The sequence below is a fragment of the Ambystoma mexicanum genome, chromosome 3p (assembly GCF_040938575.1).
Source record: "Ambystoma mexicanum isolate Mex_15411 chromosome 3p, UKY_AmexF1_1, whole genome shotgun sequence".
NCBI classification, from domain to species: Eukaryota; Metazoa; Chordata; class Amphibia; order Caudata; family Ambystomatidae; genus Ambystoma; species Ambystoma mexicanum.
This window is the reverse complement of record NC_090925.1, coordinates 874,474,382-874,494,304: the sequence shown is the minus strand read 5'-3', so window position 1 is coordinate 874,494,304 and position 19,923 is coordinate 874,474,382. Positions and strand designations below refer to the sequence as shown.

The 19,923-nt window shown below is 45.7% G+C and overlaps 1 protein-coding gene across 1 annotated transcript in view; it reads left to right on the top strand.

Annotated features, from left to right (window-relative positions):
* The window catches only part of LOC138581042 (sulfotransferase 1 family member D1-like), a 231,763-nt gene extending 212,458 nt beyond the window's left edge, over positions 1-19,305 (top strand). The window contains exon 8 of the mRNA XM_069652070.1: positions 11,786-19,305. Within this exon, the coding sequence (XP_069508171.1) occupies positions 11,786-11,898 (113 nt within the window). The 3' untranslated portion in view covers positions 11,899-19,305. The remainder of the gene's footprint in view (positions 1-11,785) is intronic.
* Positions 19,306-19,923: the final 618 nt, after the last annotated feature.

Here is a 19,923-nt window from a genome sequence, read left to right as displayed (position 1 = left end):
CAAATCACATCCTTTATTTATTCATTTATTTATAGGGCATTTGTTAGCAGCTTATACAACAAATAAATTGTGTTTCAAAGCATCCACAAGGCAACAGGGATGGAACATAGGCTAGGAAACAATGGGCCTCATTCCGAGATTGGAGGTAGTCATGGCGCTATTTGCGCAATGACTGCCTCCAATAACAGTACTGGCACCGGTCTCGTTCAATGGGGACTTACCGGTGTAGTCCGACCTTTGCAGGACTGGTAAGTCCCCATTGAAAAAAACATTCCCCATTCCCATTTGAGCCCCCATAGGGCTCAATGGGAAGGGGGAAGTAGCTTATAACGGTACAGCAATTTGCGGTACCGTTATTGGCTCTGATTTCCCTTAACAGGTCCCGTCCATAACGCCTGGTCAGACCAGGCGTTAAAGGAGGGACCCACTAAGGGAACTCGTATTAGGGCGGTAAGGGCTTACTGGCACCGGTCTCCTTACCGGTTCCCGTTATCCCTTACCGCCCCACTCGGAATGAGGCCCAATGTATACACTGGAAGATATAGATGAACTTACTAGGCCTTGTGAGCATTCAGAGCGTGCAAGTGCAGAGACAGGAGGGGGAATGAGGAGGGAGGGTAAGTGCTGGGGTGCCCGTGCTCGTGAGTGAGCAGCAGGTGCAAGTGCCCAGAGTAGTAAGTGCTAGGTAGCTATCATCTGTAGAACATAAAAATAAATATTAAATACATGGGTAGGTGCAGGCCTACAGTGGCTCAGGCCATTAAGTGCTGTGTGTAGATGGAGGCTGATGGCGATTGGGTGTGGGAAGCCAGGGCCCCAAAGGACACATAAGGGCCCTGGCCACCAATCACAGTCTTGAGGAGCTTCCGGAAATTTAAGGATGTCCAGCTCAAGATGAAGAGGAAGGGGGAGGCTGTTCCGTAAGAGGGAGCCAGCTGAGGAAAGAGATTGGCCTCCGGCCCTCTGTTCAGCAAAATGCCTGACACACATAGAGTTAGTACCAGAGGAACGTAGAGGTCTAGACGGAGAGTATTTAGTAAGAGCAAGTTGCAGATAGTGTGCTCTCTGGCCACAGACAGCCTTGGGGATGATGCAGAGGGATTTGAACTTGATCCTTGCAGCAACCGGGTTGCCATTGGAGAGATTTTAGGGCAGGAGGGATCAGTCCCTGGGCCTGAGGCCAAGGATAAGTCTTGCAGCCCTATTCTGGATTATCTGGAGGAGTCGTAGAGAGGAAGAAGGTAGATTCAAGAGAAGGCTAATGCAATAGTCTAGCCTAGAGAGAGCCAGAGCTCTGGTAACATTGAGCTTCTGGGAGAAAGTGACAAAAGGGAGAATTCCTTTAAGAAGGGAGATTTGAAAGTTGGACTTCTTGGCAATGTCCTGAATGTGGAGGAGGAAGGAAAGAGAGGAGTCAAATATGACTCCAATGGGCTCATAAGGATAAACTGACTGAATTCTTAAAATCCCCTTTGGTTTAGAATCTAAAGTTCTCCCTCTAAGGTAACATAGCTTTCAGGAATATTCCCAATCACTGAGTTGTTTACATCTGCAGTGTAGTATGGTGTACCCTCTTCCAAGTAAATGTCCTGACCTACTTTGATATTCACCAGTATTCAGATGGGACCCTCCCCAACTTTCACTAAGGGTGTATATACACATTCTAGCACCTGCTGTCTCTTGGATTCATTGAGCCACACAAATGCAAAGGGCTCCTTCAATTTGTGTCCCTTCCTGTACTTCAATGCCATTGTGAATTACCTTGTGAATGAGGGAATGGTAACATCCTTCTTCACTTGAAGCTCAACTAAATATGGCATTATTTTCGCACAATGGCAGGCTTGTCTTCTATCCTGAAATTCAGATGCTGTCCCACCCAGTCTAGACCAAACATTCTGATTCAAGAAATCTAAAACCATACTCATTGTGTGTATAATGGCCTTCATTCCGAATATGGCGGTCAGGAAACAAGGCACCCTTTATGGACCGCCATACTACAACAATGCTGGTAGGGGCATCAAATCCCCCAGCAGGCCTGACCTGCCGTGTTTTCAGGCTGCTACGGGCATGGTCGTCACGGAAGCACCGGCACTGTTAGCAACAGTGCTTCCAAGTCCCCATTTCCACTGAGTCCTATGGGACTCCATGGAAAAGGGGATTTGCTGTTACCACCGCCCTTGTGATATCACAGCCATTTTGAAGATGTACCTCCACTGCTCTCTCTAACCTGTCAACGGTGTGACATTATTTTGTATTGCTAACCTGGCTAACCACCTTTTGAGGTTTCTGCGGCTCCTTGGCCAAAGACCACAGTAATCCATTTAGCTCATCAATTAGACAATTTGTCCCTAATAGGAATGGGGCCTCCTCAATGTGCGTGTCCACCACCTCTGGCCTCAGTCTATGGTTCCCTACCTTGATGTCAACTTCAGTAGCACCTACCACTGGTATTTCTTCCCCATTGAAATTGTGCACAGGGCCTTCAATCTGTCTCAATTTCAACATGTCTTGTGGGAGTCTCCATTTATGCTCTCCAACAGTTTGCTTGACATCACAATTGCCTGTGCGCCTGTATCCACCATTGCAAACACATTGCATTGTTCTTCAATTGTAGCAGGGGCATAATATCTGTCTTCACATTCCTCAAGTATACATAGGAAATGTGAGTTGTTGCTAATCTTAGGGCTTATTTTCTCTTGGCCTGTCCGGCTTTTTGCCAAACAAAGGGGCATTTGGAATGACATTTTACCCCCCTTTTTGACCATCTCTTTTTCAATTTCTCTGTTTATTTTTCTGTCCTGAAAATGCATTCACAGCTTTGCCAATGATTGGCCCCCTTGAATAGTGGGGCCTCTTGAGTTCTCATCCCAACCCTTCTTTGCTCTCTCCACATCATTTTGATCTCTTTCACTTACCTCCACTCTGGTGCACAACTATTTTGTGTTTGAAACTCACCTGACTCTAGTACCATGCCTGTCAATCCCACCTCTTGGAACATCTGTGGCTTGAAATACTCCTCTGGGAAATCACCTGCAAATGCCCTTTTGGGAATTTTCATTTCTGTGGAAATATGTCTACTATTAGAATTATCTGGCAATGAAAACCTATCACCTGTTTTTTTGTTTTCACCTATCATTTCATTCACTTCTCTTTCATCTATGCTAATGCATTCAGTGCACCGTTAACCCCATAATGGCCCACTTTGTCACTGGCTTTAAATTGCTCAGAAATAGGTGCCCCTTCTTTTTCATGTGGTATGTTCTTTTTAGATCGTCTTTTGATCCTTTGCTCTTTAGGATCCTCCTGTGCATTTCTCCGTTCCTCTTCCTTATTTTTACACACCTGAATAGTTTGGCTTGGTTCTAGATTAAACCACACTCCTTTCTTGTCTGTGTTTTTATTTCCTATGTTATCATCATTTGGTTGTTTTCTTAATTTTTAATCACTAAGCAGTTCAATTTGTTCAGCCAATTCTGTTTCATTGGTGCCTTCAGTGTGGGAAGCCGGGCTGATTATTCATTTGTTACTGCCTTGTGCAATGTCACTCTTATGCTCTGCATTCTCACTCAGTTGCTGTTGTGGCCCTCTGCACAGTCTTTCTATCTGCTAAGATAACATTTTCACTTTGCTATCTGCTTAGCTAATATTTTCATTTGTGGTTCTAAGAACTGGAATCTATCCAGATCCCTAAAATCATCCCTCTGAATTGTAGGCCGGTACTGGTTGGATTTATATTGGCCGGACCTATTTTGGTTTCTTTCAGGAAACTGATTCCTCTTAGTGTCTCCCCTGAACTCCGATTACAGGATGAGGTGGGGAGCGTGGAATGGTGCCCTCTGTGTAGGATCTCCCTGTGGGGAGGCTTGAACATAGGAGTGAGGGCTATATGTTACATTATGTTTCCCATTTTATTAATACTGCTTCCTTTGCTGATTTCCATTTTCAATGAACCTATCTACATATCTTGGCCCTGATTGCCATATATCATTGTAGCAGGGTTAAATCTACTCTATGCCCCAATGCCTGCAAGGGTCTGCTATACAGTTGACTTTGGGTATTATTAGATCCTACCATATCATACCACACTATATTTTACAAATTGACCAGGCCACACAATAACAGACTGCTACACATACTTATAATTTCTCATCTATATATGCACATCTTCAACACAATGGGCCTCAATACGACTTCGGCAGTAGCCATACCGCTATTGGCGGCATGGCTGCCGCCGAAATTGGGTCCGGGTTCCCAGAATGGGGAATTACCGGGACATTCTGAGTTCGGAGGGCCCGGTAATTCCTCCCTCCAGGAACCCGGGCCCGGACCTTCCCCATTCCCATCTGAGCCCCCATAGGGCTCAATGGGAATGGGAGAGGGTGCAAAGAACGGGCCGATTACGAGCAGCCCGTTGTTTGCTCCCTCTTCCCCTCGCGGGACCCGGTAAGGACGCCTGGTTTGACCAGGCGTTACTCACCGGGTCCCGCGAGGGGAGCTTGTAATGAGGTGGAACGGGTTTAACGGGTCCGCCTCCTTTAGCAGAGCCCGTTAACCAGTTCCGCCTCGGTCGTAATGAGGCCCAACGGGTCTCATTACAAGTCCGGCGGTAACCCTGCTGGTGCTACTGGCGGGTTGCTGTCGGACTTTCAATATTTACCAGCACCTGGCTTGGCAGAAACACAGGGGGATTACGACCCCGGCGCTCCGGGAAGTCAGGCGCTGGTAAATGTTAATCCATATTCCCACTGAACTCAATGGGAATGGGGACCACGGAAGTACAGGCAACGTTAATAACAGTGCTGGTGCTTCCGTGAAACTCTGCGGGCTGGCGCCGTTCCGCCCGCCAGTTCTGACCCTGGCGGGCTGGAAGGTGCCTGCCCGCAGAGTCGTACTATGTCGGTCCGCTAACAACGGTGCCGGTTGTTACCGGACCGGCGTGGTTGTAATGAGGCCAAATGAGACATTTACATGTATAACATATTTCAAAATCATCAGCAGGACATCACTTCAAACATGCATTTTGTGGTGAGAAAAAAACAGAACATGCAATTTCACACTGACGGTTTTCTTTGGGTTCTAAAAGCTATTTAGTATTCATTAATAGTGTATCTACTACAGAAATCATACCTTACCAATTCTCCCTTGTATACTATTAGTAGTTTGGGGATGAAATTGAGACACCCCTTCATTTGCCATATCTACCCATCTAACTAAGAGTCAGGTTATTCTGAGATTAGAGATAATGGATTTTCTTCATAGCTGAATTATTCCCATAGTCAATTTAGACCCAGGCAGCTCCTTTGCTCTCCAGGTACCATGAAGAAAAAGGGAATTGCCTTTTAGGTCAGTCTGGCCTTGCCAGAATCACCATTTTCAAGAAATTCCTAATATTTTCCAATCCCAATTAATACTCACTTGCAACTTTACTTGAGACCCTTTCCGACCCCAGCTCCGACGGCCTGCCTGTAATCTCAGCATCTGTCTTAGCACTAGTCGACAGCAGCCCCACCTTCTGGCTTGAGATCCCAGATCATTCTGCGGTATGGGCACAAAGATAACAGTCCCTCTCACAGCAACCTTCAAAGCCCAGCAAGGCATGACAACATGCCTTAGGCTCCCATGACACAGTTACAGCTTGGCCCTCACAAGCAAAGAACGCCTTTCAAAATTCGAAAGACGCAGCCCCAGTTTCTATTTTTCTCAATCAGATCTTGTGGAATCTGAACCTTGTTCGTTTAAATGCGATGGACAGGGCAGGAAAACCAGGCCACAGACGTATGCGGAAAGCCTAGGTCAAAAGTAACCCTTGTAAATTTCATCGGCCCACAAGCTTTGTGGAATCGTCAACAGGCAGCAGCCCATCATGGATTCAGCAGTAGGTCAAAGAGCCCTGCCCCCTGGCTTGCAGTTGCTTATACCTCTTCTTTCAAAACCCAGCCCAGGACCTATAGATGCTGGGCATTTCTATCCACCTCCCAGGCGATGTCATTTCCTTCCCTAGCCTTTGTGTGTCATTAAACATGTGACAGACCCTTTGGGAATATTCAAGAGTCTTGTAGCACCATCTCACCTCTTCTGACTTTTGGCAAGCTGCACCCATATCTTCCTGTGGTCGGAAGAAAATGCCATCCTTTCTTCCTCCACTTCTGGACAATGCTATGTTCACTCCCAAGGCCTGTCATCTACTTAGTGCGCAAAGCCGGCTGCTGACCCTTTAATTCTCAGTTTTTCTGCTTTTACTGAATCAAACCCTTACAGGCAAAGCTGTCCAGGCAAGCTATGCACATGCTGAAATATGAATATGTTCATGCCCGAAGCCCCTAAAGCGAACTCCCTTTGGGTTACCCTCAATGCCACACATCAGTACTAGTATAGCACATGCTTCATGTTAGCATCATTTAAGACTGGTGACATTGTTGAAATTAGTGTCACTGTTGAAATTAGTACTATACTACCACATTTAAAACTGGTGCACATCATCTCTGTTGAAATCAATGGCATTGTTGAAATAAGTGCAGTCCATTTTTCCTTACAGTGCACCATTGTAGTAACAATAACTATTTTAGCGTTCCAACATGAAAGTAAACAACATGTACAATCAATATAATTGGAAAAAAAGATCAGATCAGCCTGCTCATCATACATTTTCGGGGGTAAATGGCAGCTCAGTAATAGAATAGATGACATACTGATAATGGCTAAGGACTCGTGAAAGGTAGATGGCTTTGACGTATTGAATATACAGTCCAGTGATCACTGACTTTTATCCATAAACTTAAACTGGAAATGAATTGTCATTTAATGGATAATAACCGGCAAGGCTACCTCCAAACTTGCACCCGGTAATTTCCCTTTTCGCGGGTGCCGGGCCCGGTACATCCCATTTTCCATTTGAGCCCCATAGGGCTCAATGGGAATAGGGAGGGTGGTAGCACCGGTACCGTTAATAACAGTACCGGTGCTACCATCATGTTCTGCTCGCTGGTGCCGCTACGGCGACCAGGTCAGACCTGGTGGCTTCAAGGGCACCCACGAGCGGAACTCTTAGTATGACGGTACGGTAGCAATGCTGCCGGTAGCGATACCGGCGCCATTGTTGCCTTACCGAGATACTTGTAATGAGGCCCATTGTATAGTAATAATGAAGAGCAGCCGTATAATATGGTCTGGCTGGGGAGGTTACTGATTCTTTTCCAGTACTGCAGAGGGTGAGACAACGCGGCTTATTAGCCCCATTGTTGTTTTCCTTTTATATGGAGGAGATTATTGTGTCGTTGATGCAGGAGTGCATGGACTGTCCTAGAATGGGGGCAGACAATTACCCTGCACTCCTGTATGCAGATGGCCCTGTGCTGCTAGCAACTACACCCTGGAATACTGAAACTAATCTTGGATATTTCTTTTCCTGAAAATGTGAGTCTGAATATTAATAAAACAAAGGGTCTCATTACACGGTAGGCGGTGGACCAAGGTGCTATTAGCACCTTGGTCCATGCCGGTAAAATACCGGCACTGCCTTGGAGGAAAGGGGAATTCCCGCCCTATTCCAAGGTTGGCGGGGCAGTAATTCCCCCTTCCCCCATTTCCCTTCCCCATTCCCATTTTTTCCCCATAGGGCATAATGGGGAAGGTGCCAATTACGGTACCGCAATTAGCACCCTGGTCCCTTTGCGGGTTGGTTTTTAACGCCTGCTAAAAAGCAGGCATTAAAGTAACAACCCGCAAAGGGACCTCGTAGTAAGGCGGTAAGGGTTAACGGTCACCGGTATCATTACCGGTGACCGTTAACCCTTACCGCCTTCCGTGTAATGAGGCCCAAAGACTCTTGTTTTCAGGCCCCAGGTTTGCAAAACCCTGTGTAGGCTAATGAGTAGAGTGGAGGGGAAAGACTGAAACAGGTCGAGTTTATTGATTACTTGGGAATCAAATTTCATACAAATGGACTCCACTTTGGGGAAATATGCTAGGGCCTATAGAATGTTCCATACAAGGCATGTCAGGGGGGCAATTGCTGCAGCAGTAGAATTGTACCGCAAACAAGCGATCCCTGGATGTCTTTTACGGTGCGGAACTCTGTGTACATGCCAACTCAACAACTTTAACTGCCATGGTAAATAAACACCTATAGCAAATCCTTCAGCTACCTGTAGGCACCCCCAATGCACTGTTGCATTTGGAAATGGATGTGTCCCCGATTGAAGACTAGATGGCATTTCACCCTGTACTTTATTGGCTAAGGCTATGGAGTACAGATTGCCCAGAGAAATATTGTGACGCAATGATACATGCACGGGTTTAGTAGGAGGCAATAGCATCCCCTTGTTTGTCCATGTGAAATGGGTGTTCTTTAGCCTCAATGAAGCAGCATTATGGTTGGACCCAAAATCCATTGGGAAGGCTGATAAATCCAGGTTAAAGGATAACGAAATTGCCCTATTCAGGAGTAAAATGGTGGACGCGACTGATATGCTAAAATTGGGATCGAATTATCTAGCATAGAAATCAGAATTTGGCCAGGAACATTACTTGGATTATTTGAAGATATCATATGTGTGTGCATTGTTCATTAGCTTTAGGATGCAGACATTAAATATTGCTGCTTTCACCAAATCGTGGAAACATGGTGGGGATGGTCTCTGTTCCTTGTGTAAGGGGGAGAAGAGACAATTGTACACTTTTTATTCTTGTGTGAACCATTGAAACAGATGAGATTACGGTGCTTGAAACCACTATTACAAAGTGAGGGTGTACGTTCAGTGGCGGATGCTGTAAAGTTTTGCTAAGGCACCGCTAATCCCTATTGTGTGATATGATATGATAAGTAATTTATAACCCGCCTATACACAAGTATTTCTAGGTGTGACAAGACACGGAAGGGGAGACAAAGGGAGGACAAACAAACGATTTTACAAGGCCTTGTGTCATTCAGATCATGCAAGTGCGAGGGAGAAGGAAGAGGAGAAGTTTCAGCGGGGGGAGTGCAGTGGCAAAAAGTGTGGTAAGTGCAGTAAGGGTGGAGGCTCAAGTAAGTTCAGAGAGGCATTGAACTCTAGCGTTGCATATACAGTCCCTAAGTGCCTGGAAGCCCCAGAGGTAGTGCAAGGGGCTATTGGTCATGCAGGAGCCTGGTGCCTGTGAGGTTCAGAGGATGGCCAGGTAACCAGTTAGCACAGCAGACAGGAGCAGCAACAGGGGGGAGAGAGAGAGAAATCAGAAGCAAAGAGGAAGGTCTTGAGTTGCTTCCGTAACGTAAGGTGGTCCTGCTCAAGTGTGAGGGAGGCTGTTCCAGAGGGAGGCCCCAGCCAAAGACAGAGATCTACCCCCCACTCTCTGCCTGGAGAAGCGTCTGACCCTTAGAGAGTTGGAGGTGGATGAGCAGAAGGCTCGAGATGTAAGATGCTTAGGAAGAGAGAGTTGGATTTAGTGTGGTTCCTGGCTGGGGAAAGCCTTGTGGACAATGCAGAGGGTCTTGAACTTGATCATTGCATCCTCTGGGAGCCAGTGGAGAGATTTCAGAGCTGGAGAGATACGCTCCCTGGACTTGAGGCCAAGCACAAGTCCTGCAGTCCTGTTCTGGATTAGATGCAAAGGGAGAAGAGTAGAGGCAGGAATATTTAGAAAGAGGCTGTTGCAGTAGTCCAAACTAGAGGGAACCAGGGCTCTGGAGTCAGTGAGCTTCTGGGGGAAACTAAGAAAAGGGAGAATACCTCTGAGGAGGTGCAGCTGGTAGTGGGACTTCTCAGAGATGTCAGATGTGGGGAGAGAAGGAGAGGGTGTAGTCGAAGATGACACCAAGGTTTTTTTGCCCAGCAGTAAGGTGCGGGTAGAGGGCCCAGGGTGGGCGGCCATAGTGAAAAAGGGAAGTGTGGAGCAGGGGTCCCAATGATAAGGATCTCAGTCTTACTGGCATTAAGGCGGAGATCGTTGTAGGTACACCATTCCTGAACCGTGAATAGACAATCAGGAATGAGCGAGAGAGCAGAGGAGGCTGAGGGGACCCTGAATGGAGAGCTGAGTGTCATCTGCATAACATTGAAAGTAGAAGAGAAAGTAGAGATGAGGTGGGCCAGAGGAGCCAAACAATAGATGAAGAGCCCGGGTGAGAGGTTGGAACATCACATGTAGAGACAGAGCTGGTGGAGAGAAAGACTCAAGTTGGACCTGGGAGGGTTGATCAGAGAGAATTGATTGATTGATTGATATTTTATTTCTATTGCGCTCGTACACAAGTGTTTCAGAGCGCGACAAGGCAAGGGAGGGGAACAGGGCAGAACAAAACAGCGATCTTACTAGGCCCAGTGACATTGAGAACGCGCACGTGCATGGAAGAGGGGGAGGGGAAAAGTTCATGGAAGGAGGGAGAAGTGAAAAGTGCGAAGCAGAGGAGAAACAGATAAATAACAATAATAAATAATAAAGGCAACAAACAGTGGTAATGCAGCCAGCAATTTGCAAGTGCTAGGTTTAAGGCAGCAGGCAGGGTAGGTCTGATAAGTGCAGGAAGAAAAAGGGGGGGCTGTATGGGTACAGATACAGACCCCAGTGCAAGGGGTGGCCTGGAGGCAGTGCGGGAGAGTGGCAGGGTGAGCAGGTACCTGGGCCCGAAGGACAGAGGGTGGCCAGGTGCACAGTGCCAAGAGAGAACAGATCAGCAGGGGAGAGGGGGAGCGAACGCAGAAGAAAAGAGGAAGGGCTTGAGGGAAATAAAGGAGGTCAACCAGGCTAGGGCCTAACCCGTGATGCCCAGCTTGTCACGGAGACAATTTATCAGGATGGCGTGGTTGACCGTATCGAAGGCAGAGGATTGATAAAGAAGAATGAGGAAAAAAGAAAGGTTAGATTTGAGATTAGAGAGCAAGTCTTCACAGGTGTTCAAGGGAGCAGTTTCCATACAAATGGCTGCTCTGAAGCCAGACTGGTGGTCATGGAGACAACCAACAGATTCAGTGTGGAGTTTGCCCAGGAAAGGAGTGATAGAGATTGGCCGGTAGTTTGCCAGGGAGGAAGTTATCGGCAGAGGGCTTCTTAAGGAATATCGCAAATTATCGGGCATGACTATGTAGATTTAAAATTTGTACTGTCATTGGATTTGATGCTTGACCCCTCCTTATAAAGTCACCATGGTGCTTGAAACGTTTGTGATCTGGGGCTGCGAGTCTATTCCCGCCATATTAAAATGGGTTACTACTGTACTCTCCCAATCTTGGTGTTTGTTTTTGGAAAACTTCCCTAAAATAGCGATTTTTATAGGGTATTTATTGGGGGGGTTTAGTATATATGAAATAATTACTGTTTATGTATTTATTACTTTGTTGGAACTGAATTTTTGCACAAAGTATGTCAAATTGTTTTCTGACGTTTTAAAGGCAGGGTTTCCCTGAAATTACTGCACTCTTAAATCATGTCATGCTTTTTTTTAACCTAAACTGTGAAAGCTATCTGTTGTATTTTTTTGTATGCTTTTATGGCTTTTTGCTGAAAATAGAGCCATTCTTGAAATTGAACTTAAAAACATATTGTGACATTTTTTTTTAATGAGACTTCATTACAATTCTGCCGGTCCGAAATGAAGGGTGCCGGTAGCAACGTACAGGCACCCATTCCGGTTGGGCAGACTACAACTGTGCCTGCCGGGGCCTGTGCTGAGACTAGAGGTCCCCAAACTAGCGTCGCAATTACATGGCCATAGGTCCCTTCAGAACTGGGACTGGGAGAAATATGCATTGCCCATTTCTGGTGAAATTCCATGATTCTGAATCATATTAATTTATTTCTCTCTTCACAGGGATTGCTGGGGACTGGAAGAAACACTTCACTGTAGCCCAGAACGAGAGCTTTGATGAAGACTATGAGAGGCAGATGGCAGGGTGCCCATTACGCTTCCGGACAGAGCTATGAGGCACCAGTCGCCGCACTCCTTCCTCTCCATGCTTTGCTGTAAAAAAATGTTCCTTACCCTTAGTTGGTTTTTGAATTTTTGAATTTTCATTCCTACCCATTTTGTGATATCCTTCTTTTCTAGGGAGAGGGACATCCTACTGCTATTTCGGATTTAACATTTTTATTCCAACATTACAGAATACAAACGTCATAAGCGATCAACACAGTTCCTAAGCAAATAATGAACAATAAATATAAAACCAAATCAGCAAATGAGAAAAATAGACAAGCCAGGTAGAGTAGAAAAAAGTTAAGAAAGGAAGTCAGAAACCCAGAAAGGACAGAAAACCAGGAAACAATTTGTTAGCAAATGAATCCAGCAATGTAGAATCAAAAAAAAAGGTACATGCATTAATGAACACAGCAAGAGCATGTTCCAGTTACAGAGACTGAAATTCAACTGTAGACCTTCAGGAACCCGTTCCAAATGTCCCTGAATTTCTCAACATCATCCGCATTCTTGTAAATTGCCTTTTCATAAGATGAAACAGTCAATAGTTCATCCACCCATTCATCAATGTTAAGGGAGCTGCTTGATTTCCATAATTTCAATATCATCCTCTTGGCGATCATACTGGCACGGAGTATCCAAGTCACCTGCCCAAAGGAGGTATCATCAACCTTTGAAATATCCCCAAGAATCAGTAAGGAAGCAGAGAGGGGAATCGTACAACTCAAAACCAGGCCCAACCTCTCACATATGCACTCCCAGAACTTCTTTGTTTTAGGACAAAACCATATCAGATGACTAAGGGAACCTCTAGCACCCCTACACTTCCAACAGAGTTCATTGTCCATGAGATGTCTCTTAAACAACCGAACTGGTGTCCAATAGGACCTAAATAGCAATTTCGTTTGCAATGCTCTAAGACCCCAATCTAGACTTACCAATCGGGTATTTTCACAACAGCACCGCCAACAACTCCTAACTCCTCTCCCCAGATAACTGGCAGCATCAAATCTTCCTTCCTGAAAGATTTCAGGAATCCGTACATCGTGGCAGCAGGATGAGCTGCACTTCCACATAACTGCAACATAGACCAGGCAGAATTTGGTTCCAATAAATTATCACCAATAAGACTAGCAGTGACAATACCTTTCAATTTGCTGTACTCAAAGAATGAACAACCAGCCATATGATAAGTCCGGCACAGCTGTGCGTACGGGATCCAACTTCCTCCATCAATGAGATCACGTAGGTACTTTATTCCTGCCAGGAACCACTCCGGCCAGAAAAAAACGTTCCCTTGGCTTTTTAGGGCTGGATTCAGCCAAATGGAGGCATCTATACGCAGGTAGGGGTGGGCCTCCATGCGCTTTGAGATGTCACACCAACATTCTTGCAGAAATCCAGTCAAAGGATTCGCTCCCTTCTAGTTAACCTTCTTTGAAGTCAGCAGAGCTCTGGGTTCCAACTGGGATATCGCGCCACATTCCCATTTCACACACTGTGGGCATTCCTCATTTGGAACAAGAAGTTTACAAAGATGACGGGTCGAAAATGAGAGATGGTATTCACGGACCTTGGGTAAATTCATCCCACCTTTTTTCAACGGGAGTTGTAATTTCCATATAGCCAATCTGGATGGCTTCCCGCTCCAAATAAACTGTTGCATAAGTTTGTCTAGTGTTTTGGAAACATGACCAGGAACCTTGATAGGCAACATAGACAGAAGATAGTTCACCCGGGAGCCAAGTTCATTTTAATGCAATTACTTTTTACCCACATGGACAAATGTAAGAGGCCCCACCTGTCTATGTCAGACTGTAATTTTTGGATGAGCATCCCAAAGTTCAATGCAGGCAATCTCACCACATCTGCACCAATCCAGATACCCAAATACTTGATACGATCACAGCATCACCTGAATTGAAAACGTGCACATGCACCATGTAGACATAGATTATTAAGTGGCAGAATCTCCGTCTTGCTCCAATTGATTTTATAGCCAGATACAGTTGAGAATTCTTGAATGTCAGTGGGGAATGCCACTAACTGGATCTTGGAGTGCGATCAAGAGATCGTCAGCGTACAACCAAATCAAATTGTCACGGTCGCTACCAATTATCGGCCTAAGGTTCACATCCGCTCTCAGGCTGAGTGCCGATGGTTCCATAGACAGGATAAACAATAGCAGAGAGAGGGGACAACCCTGTCTCATGCCACTGTGGAGTGTAAATGCATCAGAAATTAGACCATTCGTGAGCACACTAGCTGCTGGGCAATTGTACAGAAGATGTACCCACTGCTTGTACTTATCACCAAAGCGCATCCTCTTCAGGCAAGAGAACAAGAAGGCCCACTCCAACCGATCAAACGTCTTCTCGGCATCTAAGGAAATTGCAGCAGTGGCTACTCTCTGCCTATGACCATGTTCAATAGACATGTTCAATAGACAGCAGCAGACGGCGCATATAGCCACAGCCGTACCTGCAACACATCCGACTTGGTTTTTGTGAATCAGAGCTGCAATCACCTGCTCCAGCCTCATTGCCAGTATTTTCTTAAGTCTTTTACAATCACAATTAAGCAAGCTGTTCGGCCTGTAGTTTTCACACTTGGTCGGACATTTGTCTTTTTTCTTTAGGACAGTTATTAACGCATTATGCATCGTCCCAGGTAAGAAACCTGAATCAAAGGCCTCCTTGTAAACATCACACAAGAGTTGTATAGCCGACTCTGGAAGGAACTTGTAAAATTCGGCTAGAAGGCCATCCATACCCGGCGACTTAACCCCAGTAAGTTTTGAAATAGGCAAATGTATGTCTTAGTGTCACAGTAATTTCTTCTTCAAGCCTCGCCAATTGATCAAGTGATAGTTGGGGTATGTCATAAGAGTTAAGAAAATTCACAATATCAGTCTCACCACAGCTTAGGTCACTGCTGTTTCAACCAGAATGCAACAGTCGCATCTAGCCCAAAATCTTTCCCACCTTCGAGCCTACTCTCTAGCAGAGCAGCTTACCCACTTTCCTGCCCTCTAGTCATCTGTCTTTCCCCCTCTGGTAAATAAACTGCATATTGTTCACAGAAAATGTGTGAATGTGTTTGGATAATGGAATATTAGCCCAATGAGAAAAACAAGTGAAAATGATGTGTTTGCTGTTGGCTGTCAGCTACCAAAGCCACACAGATTCTCAACATGTCTCTCTCCTGCTCTAGCCCAGCAATACTTGCTACGCAGCGCCATGGGTTATTCAGCAGAACCTCTTTGAATATCGGCTCTAATAATGTCTGCAATTCCTTTTTGGGACCTCTGACTGATCATAAAGTCTCCCCTTGACCACCTTAAGAATTCCACCTGCCACAAGTGCTTTATTAAGGCTCTCATTGAATGTGGACTGGCTGTCTGGGAATATGGATTGGTGTTTGCTTCTTAGGGCATGCTAACACCGATGTAACCCAAAGGAGCCCTTACCATACCGGCTTTGGTATATCCTGCCGGTAGCATGGTCATTGGTTACGCACTTTTTGAGATGCATAAGACCATGTAAGGGCACTGTGCTGTGAAGGAATGAAAAATTCCTAGATCTCCAATGAGGGTCCTTCTTCTCTTTCCACATCATTAGCCTGAGCAGGGCACTGACCTTTCCATCTGGTGGCATGCAGGAAGAGTCACCTCTCTACTGGCCTTGCTCAGCCAGATTGAGCCTTCCTTGCCCAGGGCCTAACCAGGCCCTGATTGAACCACATGACATCATATGATAGCACCAAACCTGATGAGGGGATTCAGAATCCCTTGGTCCTCAATGGGCACCCTGTGAGGAAGTCCTGTGTCCAACGCTAGGGGATGGTGCTGAGGTGACCATAAATGCTAGCGAGCACCACCCCTTCCATGTAGAACGCTCCCAGAGGGAGTGCTGAAACCCCCTGGAACCCTACTCCATCCCTATCCATGTCTGCCTGCACCACAATGCTTCACAGGAACAACCTTAGCAAGATAAGAACAGTTCTGAAATCTGAAAGAACAAGAGTAAAACGATGCAGTGGACAATCTCAGGCGGACGGCAGACTGTAAACCGCAGTCTTCTCACTGCAAATCTTGGCCGAAGGAAGTTGCTTTGCTTGGCGATTCAAGTATGTGAGCATTGCCTCGCTTTCTAAACTTCACGATACCATGTGACATAGAAATCAAAACCATACCAAAACTTGTTGGGAAAGAGAGCATCCCATTCCATTGGCTGGTAACACTGGCCTCAGTCTGTGGCCTGTGTCGAAAATGAGGGATGAAGATGAAAAAGAATTGGGTGGTCGAGCCACTAGGCAGACGGTTGCCCCATTATGTTCAGCTGTCAAAAATGCGGTCTGCATGCCTTACTCTCAATGTCCGGGCATATTTAATCACACTGGAAGGCCCATACAAAATTAGACATTTTGTGGCATTTTGTAGCCTGCGCTAAGGGTAAATAAATGCAGACAGGTGAGGCAGAACAGTGAGGGAGTTAAGATTATAGAGGAGGTGTTTGGACTAAGGGTGTGTGGCAGAGTAGAAGACATCGAGGGGAGAGTGGAGAAAGGAGGAGGATGGAGGAGTATGATTGGGAAGTGTGGAGAATGGAGGCAAACAGGGAGACAGAAAGGGAGCATGGTGAAAGGAGGCAGAAAGAAGAGTGTGTATGCTAACAATGGGAGCAGAGGAGGAACTCAGAACAGAGGAGAGTAGAAAATAGCTGGTAGAAGCATGTGAAGCAGAGGTGAACGTAAGACTTGGGCAGAGAAAGAGAAACAGATTCAGAGAGAGAGAAATGGAGCAAGCAGAGGATACAAAGAGCAGGGATGAGGAGAGGCGAGGTGGTTGAATTAACTGTATTGTGGAGGACAAGCTAAATGGTGCAGGAGCAAGGAGTCAATGGAGGTAGTTGCTGGGAGGACATTGCCTGAGAAGGCAGTGATAGGAGTAAGGGTAGAAGTAAAGTGAAGCAGGAAGAAAGTGAACATTGGGTAGGATAGGGTCAGAGACTTGATTACATATAGTATCATCCAGTGGGGGAAATACCTTTTGCATCAGCTGAAGGACTATATAAGCCACAAAAGACTTGAAAAGGTCCCAAGAAAAAGAAAGAAGTACAAGAACACTCAACAATCCAGTGTCTGTGAGTGATTGTTTACTGTCAAAGTGAATTTAAGCAAAGATCAGAGAGACAGGGTAGGACTGAGGAAAATTAGTTTCTAATGTGCGTGAGTGCTTCAATGCTTCCATGTCAGTACAATGGAGTTGTTAGGGTCCAAAACATATTCCTGGATCAGGAAGGGAGAGTGGTGTTTATTTTCAATGAACCATTGTTTCCCACACTCACGATTATGGCAGCTTCCACCAGACACCTGTGCAGGTCTATTAATCTCACCTAATCTTACCACACCATCTTTTTGGGCTAAGGAGCAACTAGTGAAACCTACGGAGGGTGCACTACTAGAAGCAATTACCCGGCCACTATCACAATTACTTATTGGCCGTTCTTTAGGCCGGATGATCTTAGGCGGAGCGCAATCAGGTTCTCCATCCAACTCTTCCAACAGTGCTTTCATCGTGACTATATAGATCAGATCCCACTGCCCCTGATTTGACTCTTCTAGGTAGGACAGGTAGGATGGTGTTTCAAAACTAACAATTTTTTAAGGAATCCGGGATTGCAGGCAGACTTTCCCCAAAGCCTTGCAATAAAATATTCCTGAATTGTGCCTATTGCATAGCAGTGACCTGACTGAATCCCTCACCAACTGGGCACAGCGGAATATGGCACTGTGGGTTGTTACCCATGGCAGCATTAATGCTGACTCGAAAGTTTGTAGGAGAAGATCCCTGTCCAGAGGGAACAAGAGAGTCCTGCTGCCAAGAGCTGAGAAGGAAAAGGAGCTGAGGATGTTAGGGAATTGGGTGTAGAGATCAGGGTTAGTTAATTGGGTTGATGGGTTTAAGAGGTGGGTGAATAGGGAGGGAGCTTCGAGGCATTAAGGGAGGTACAGGTGTCACCCCCATAAGGACCACCAAGGCATTGATAAAAATTATGGCCATATAGGAAACAGGTTCTTTGGGTTGGGGATCTTCCTCCATATTAAATAATACTATGAGAGCTGCCTGAAGACCTAAAGGGCGATATAGGCGAGATCCATCTTCAGCCACCACCGATTATTGAGGTTGTATTTTCCCAGTTGGGGATGGAATTCATGAGTCTCCTCGTAACATTTAAAGCAGGGAACTGGTGGTTGTATACTACCCAACACACTAGCCTGGGGCCTTTCCTCTATAAAGAGCACCACCCAACACACTTGGTACTGCTCTTTTCCCCAAGTAGCAGTTCTGAAGAAGATCCTAACTCAACCTTAATTTCTTGCCTCAGGGAGCATACCACGTCCCTTTTCAATATTCAAGCACTCTGCACCTCTATCTACCAACCCAAATGGATGATTTATTCGAATGCTTTAAGGAAAACCTAAAAAGCGTACTAGGGGAGCTAGCTGATGAAGATGGAAAACACTGGAATGCCCCAATCGTATGGGCCTTTTTCATGGTGTAGAAGACTTCGAAGACTTCTACCAAATTCTCCCCCTTTGAGTTTGTCTATGGAATAGAGACACAAGGCATTCAGTGCATGCTCAAAGAAACCTGGTCGAACAAAGAAGACACAGCCGTAAGCCCTGCTGCCCAGTTCACCCAAATGACAATGCAATGGTTGACACTGGTGTACAATCTGGTAAGCCACACTTTTTGTCATGTTCAGGATGATCAGAAGTGTGTATATTATTGACAGGTGTGTCAACTCAACTTCAAAGTTGGGCGATAGGCTTTGGTGCAATTTTTGACCTCTGAAAACAAGTTTCCTGCAAGGTGAAATGGTTAAAGACCTGGAAGGATCTGGGTGAGTTAGTTGCTATGGCCACTGCCAACTGTAAATCTCCTAAGGTTTCTCTTCAAATCACCTCGCAGATTATGATCCTGGAGGCACTAAGACCATGTCAACACATGTGCCTAGAGTTTCGAGATTATTTCTGAGATGTTTTCTCAAACAAGCCATCAAGAGTGAAGGACTGCTTACACCAGATTGCCACTCCACCTGAAAAGGTGATCTGACTTTAACTGTATCACTTTCCAGAGTCCTGATGATGAGAAGTTCACGAAGATGTTCAAAAGATGCTGGACCTTGAGGTCATCAAATCCTCACATAGTAATTAGGTGTCTGCCATTTTGTTGACCCTAATGCTACCTGCCATTTATTGTTTCTATGTTGACTTTGGGATAGTGAATAAGATATCCCACTTTGATGCCGATGCCATGCCATGAATTGATGAGATGATCACAGGGATAGATAGATGTTTTCTGTCATCATAACTGAGGGATAAATAAACAAATGAAGTATCTAAAAGTTTAGTTTCAGAAGGATTCATTTTACAACAAAAGTATTCCAGGGTCTAGGACTGGATATAAGAATAGGGAATAATAAACGAAACTCAAGATGAGAAATCCAAGTTTGCTTAAGGAGCATAGTCTGTCATTCCAGTCCTTGGGTTTCACTTCTTGGTGGGCACATGAACGTTAGTCAATCTCTGATGTTTCACTGTCCCAAATAGGTTTTTGTTGTCTTCATTCTCTGGTCGCTCAGTGATTTCCCGGTAAGCAAGTTGGTCTCCCAAAGGTCCTCTTCCATGTGACAGTTTCTCGAGGGGCCCTGGATTGCTGATCACAATTCCACATCTGTTTAAGGCAGCATCAGACCTCTGTAGGCCTAGATATGGTAGTGCACAGGCGCTGGGTGCTGGTGGCTGCCACATTCTCCAACAGCACTGGATTGACAAGTGACCTGTCCACATGGTACATCTGGGCACCTCTTTGTTCCCTGGTCTTTGGGCCTCACTCTGAGTTGGCCGGTCTGGTGTTAAAGTGCTGGTATTCTTGAATACTGGCACTTTAACGGGCTGTCTGACTATGGGTTTGCCGGTGGGATACCTGAGTTACCTGCAGCTAAAAGCTAGAGGTGTAAGGCAGG